The sequence below is a fragment of the Myotis brandtii genome, unplaced genomic scaffold (genome assembly GCF_000412655.1).
Source record: "Myotis brandtii unplaced genomic scaffold, ASM41265v1 scaffold77, whole genome shotgun sequence".
Taxonomy (NCBI): Eukaryota; Metazoa; Chordata; class Mammalia; order Chiroptera; family Vespertilionidae; genus Myotis; species Myotis brandtii.
Genome location: NW_005371082.1, coordinates 4,443,197 through 4,448,323, shown reverse-complemented (window position 1 = coordinate 4,448,323; position 5,127 = coordinate 4,443,197). Strand labels below are relative to the sequence as shown.

Below are 5,127 nucleotides of genomic sequence, written 5' to 3'. Positions count from 1 at the left end.
ATATATCCTTTCTGATTGGTGTTTCTGGTTTCTTGGGATATAGTCCTAGAAGTGGGATTACTGATTCAAATGGGAGTTCATTTTTAACTTTTTGAGGAAACTCCATACTGTCTTCCACAGTGGCTGCACCAGTCTGCACCAGTCCACCAGCAGTGCAAGAGGGTTCCTTTTTCTCCACATCCTCGCCAGCACTTGTCATTTGTTGATTTGTTGATGATAGCTATTCTGACAGGTGTGAGATGGTATCTCATTTTTGTTTTGATTTGCATATTTGCATCTCTCAGATGATTAGTGACTTTAAGCATGTTTTCACGTGTCTCTGGGCCTTCTGTATGTCCTCTTTCAAAAAGTATCTATTTAGATCCTTTGCCCTTTTTTGGTTGGATCGTTTATCTTCCTTTTGTTAAGTTGTATCAGTTCTCTGTAAATTTTGGAGATTAAACCCTTATTGGAAATATCATTGGCAAATATGTTCTTACATGCAGTGGGCTTTCTTGTTGTTTTGTTGGTTTCTTTTGCTGTGCAGAAGCTTTTTATTTTGATGTAATCACATTTGTTTATTTTCTCCTTAGTCTCCATTGCCCTAGAAGCTGTATCTGTAAAGATATTGCTTCAACATATGTCTGCTATTTTTCTGCCTATGGAGTCTTGTAGGATTTTTATGGTTTCCCATCTTACATTTAAGTCCTTTAGTCATTTTGAGTTTGTTTTTGTGTATGGTGTAAGTTGGTGATCTAGTTTCATTTTTTTGCATGTCTGACCAAATTTCCAAGCACCATTTATTGAAGAGACTGTCTTGACTCCATTGTATGCTCTTGCCTCCTTTGTCAAATATAAATATGTTTAATGTAATTATATTTGCACAATTAAATGGAAGCTTATTAACGTAAGGAAACCTATCTTGACTTTTCCTGAATTTCTGAATAATGTAGTAGATTTTAAATGACAGAGCTGCATGGTGTGTGATGTTGGGTTTGCTGATCAGCTCCTTCCTTTCCCTTTAGCTGTCACTTTCCTCCTTGCACAATATCATTCTTTACTGGACTCTCACACCTTTCTCCAAGGTTTCATTCCAGTCTTTAAATTTGATAAACCAGGCAGAGGGTCCTCAAAGTGACAGAATAAGTTAAGTACAAATTTCATCTCATTGTTGTTACTTGAAACAAACCAGTTTTGCTTTTAAGAATTTTCAGTATGCTTTATCTAAGAAGATGTGAAAAATAAGTGTTTTTTCCTCTTTCAACAAACCCATTCCATATTGTTATGTGAGTACTTTAAAATTCTTCCTTTTTCTAATTATTTTATTTTTTAAAGTTAAAAAGTTTCCTTTGTTGAGGTGTAAACCACTCCATGCTTTTGTTTTAATTAGTAGCTTAACAAATAGTATATAAACTTAACAAATAATTAGACAATTGTGTATCTCTGAATAGCACAGAATTCTGACAGACCAGTTTCACCAAAGTCTTCTCGGGGAATGTTTGGGGTATTCTCACAATAAGGTGGAGCCAAAGTGATTTTAATGGTAACTACGTAGCTAGAAACAATGAACACCTTATAATATAAAACCTGCTTACTGATTTCTAGTAATTTCATTTTTTAATTTTCCTTTCAGGCTTACTGAAGCCTCAGATGTTTTTCATTTGTGTAGCAATTTTGTATTTGAGATCACTTTGACCTTTACTATCTTATTTGATCTTTATTAAAACCTGGTGAAATAAAAGTGACCACTGGGGTAGCCTTCACTGATAGAAAAATAAACTACCCTCAAGAAGACAAGGGGACTTGCCCACAGTCACATTTGTGGAGAGGCCAAGTATTGAGCCCAGACTTCCAGTTCTCTCTTCCCTCTGTTACATGCACACTGTCTCTCCACAGAGCCTTCAGAAACACACAGTTCTTGCAGTCCCTGAATGTTTGTTTTAAAATATGTTTTTATTGAAGAAGAGAGAGAGAAAAATATTGATGTGAAAGAAATATTGATTGGTTGTCTCCCGCATGAGACCTGACCAGGGATGGATACCAAAACTTGGGCATGTGCCCTGACCCGGCATCGAACCAGTGACTTCTTGGTGCATGGGATGATGTTCAACCAACTGAGCCACAAAGATCAGGGAGCCCATGTATATGTGTTTGATATCTGCATAAATAGTGAGAACAGCATAGTTGGGACCAGTCATGATCTGGTAGGTGGATCGAAAGGCGGATTGCTAAATTGGTAATATTTGTACCACTCCATAATGTGTAAACACACATTGGAGTATATTTTATAAACATTTGCAAAGTAAATATCTGATAACCTGTATAATTGTACTTTTCTATTTTTGAAACCCTAGTTCAGTTCTTTTTATGTGAATACTTATCCTGTCTCCTTGGATGCTTGCACTATTAATTTAAAAATAGGAAAAGGCTTTAGATAAAAGTAAATGGACTGTGTAGGATTAATCCTAGGTCACTTTACCTGCAATTATGAATGCTTCATTTTTAACTACTTTCAGTTACAAAGACATATTAACACAGAAAAAAGCCATTATAAAATCTTTAATTTCAAAATGCTTTGACTAAATTTATGAAATATGTATATTTAAGGTCAATCATTTTATAATTTGTCATTGCTTGGAATGTGTATTAGTTTTTTTTTGTGAGTGATCCACATCTACTTAATAGTCTGAGTAATGTTCTCTTTGAATAATTCTCTACTAAGGAGTATTTTTTAATAAAAAAATATTTATTTTTTTAGCTTTATCAGGGTATAATTGACAAATAAAATTGTAAAATATTTAAATTGCACATTTTAAAAGGATTCCTCCTATTTTATCACTTCACATATTTTATCCTTTTTTTGTGTGAGAACATTTAAGTCCTATTCTCTTAGAAAGAACTCTCTTTTATACTATACAGTATTATCAACTATAGTCACCATACCATTAGTTCCTCCATTCTTATTCATCTTATATATTTGTTTTAGATTGAGTTTATGAAGCTGCAGTTTGTAAGTTGACCATTCTCAAAACCTTTTATTTATAAACAGTTGTGAATTGGCTTCCTATTGTGTGTGGATCATTATGCTTGCTCTGTGTAGGTGGGAGAAGAGGGAGGATGATTATTCTGCTTGCTTTTGGAATTCTACTTGATTTTACAAAATGTTTAGCAAACATTCCCATCAAATTTATAAATTACATAGCTATGTAAAAAACATATTTTTGTTGATTTCAGAGAGGAAGGGAGAGGGACAGAGAGATAGAAACATCAATGGTGAGAGAGAATCATTGATTGTATGCCTTCTACACACCTCTATTGGGGATCAAGCCTGCAACCCAGGCGTGTGCCCTTGACCGGAATCGAACCCAGCACCCTTCAGTCTGCAGGCTGAAGCTCTATCCACTGAGCCAAATTGGCTAGGGCAATTACATAGCTATTTTAAGAAGTGGGGGTTTTTTGTTTTGTTTTTTTACCCAGTTTTAGATTTTACATTATTTCAGGTGGCAAATATAGGTACCTCTGATTTTGAAGTTTTCTGCAAATATAAATATTTCTAAATTTCAAAGAATACTTCCTATTATGAATAACAATATTTCTATCACCAATCTGAAGATGAAGAAAGGGAGGAGTGGTGATGTTTCCCCCTCAGGATACCAGTCTGTTGCTGACAGAGCCAAATTAGAAGTAAAAAATCTTTCTTTTTCACTAACTATTAATCATGCTTGCATTGTTTAAAAAGTCATGAGTAGCCCTAGCCGGTTTGGCTCACTGGATAGAGCGTCGGCCTGGGGACTGAGGGGTCCCAGGTTCGATTCAGGTCAAGGGCGTGTACCTTGGTTGAAGGCACATCCTCAGTAGGGGGTGTGCAGGAGGCAGCTGGTCGATGCTTCTCTCTCATCGATGTTTCTAACTCTCTATCCCTCTCCCTTCCTCTCTGTAAAAAATTAATAAAATATATATTTTAAAAAAATTTTAAAAAAGTCATGAGTAACTCTCATCCCTAAGTAGAAAAGGAAAAAAATGAAAGACTATGAAAAAGGGAGTGAGTTTACCTTAGAGTAAATTTAAATGTATTTCTCTCTTCCTTAGGAGAGAGTTATGTGTGTGGCTCAATAGAGCCTTTCAAGAAACTGGAGTACACCAAGAACGTGAACCCCAACTGGTCTGTGAATGTCAAAACCACCTCAGCATCCCGGGCAGTGTCATCACTGGCTACTGCCAAAGGGAGCCCTTCAGAGGTGCGGGAGAATAAGGATTTCATTCGGCCCAAACTTGTCACCATCATCAGAAGTGGGGTGAAGCCACGGAAAGCTGTCCGGATTCTGCTGAACAAGAAAACTGCTCATTCCTTTGAGCAGGTTCTCACTGATATAACTGATGCCATCAAGCTGGACTCAGGAGTGGTGAAACGCCTGTACACCCTGGATGGTAAACAGGTAAGAGAAGTATTGTGATATGACCTTGACTGTATAGGCAAGAACCAGGGATGTGAGGAATTTATGTGGCATGTGGTGGGAATCTGAAACATACATTTACTGACGTTTAGAGAGTTGGGTCATTTAATCAACAAATACATAGGTGCTGGTCTCAAACCAGTCCAAGGATAGTGTTAAGACAGAATTAACCATAGGACTAAAGTAAAAATGCCCATTTCTCTTGCTTAAATGATTACTCAGAGATTTCTACTTTTTCACTTATGAATTGCTTAACATAATGGTGCTTTTTAGCCATCTATTTTCAATTTTGTCATATAGTAATCTCTTATAGCCTTGAGCATGTCTGAGATTTGGAGATAAGCTCTGACCAGTAGAGAAAAATCTAAATTCTATCTTTGGCCTACATAATATTTTATAAAATTTACTGTATTAGTAATGTTTACTAGTGAGATTTATTTAAATTTTATAGATTTTGAGTGCATATCTAAGGAATAAAGTATTTCCATCTGATGGCATATTTCTAGAACATTATACATCTTGTTTTGAAAACATAATTTCAGAATTAAAATGAAGGGAGTCTCTTCAGCTATGGAATACATATCAGTTGACTTGGATGAGTGGATTTTTTTTTATATTTTGTTTTATTGCTTAAAGTATTACAAAGAGTATTACATATGTCTCCTTTTTTCCCCCCTTGACATTCCCCTAGCCT

At 35.7% G+C, this 5,127-nt stretch overlaps 1 protein-coding gene across 4 annotated transcripts in view; it reads left to right on the top strand.

The window, feature by feature from the left end:
- Window positions 1-5,127, top strand: part of DCLK1 (doublecortin-like kinase 1) — a 520,253-nt gene that overhangs the window by 18,264 nt on the left and 496,862 nt on the right. For all 4 annotated transcript variants that reach the window (XM_005883145.2, XM_005883147.2, XM_005883146.2 and 1 more), the window contains exon 3: window positions 4,069-4,415. In XM_005883145.2, coding sequence (XP_005883207.1) covers window positions 4,069-4,415 — 347 coding nt within the window. The remainder of the gene's footprint in view (window positions 1-4,068; window positions 4,416-5,127) is intronic.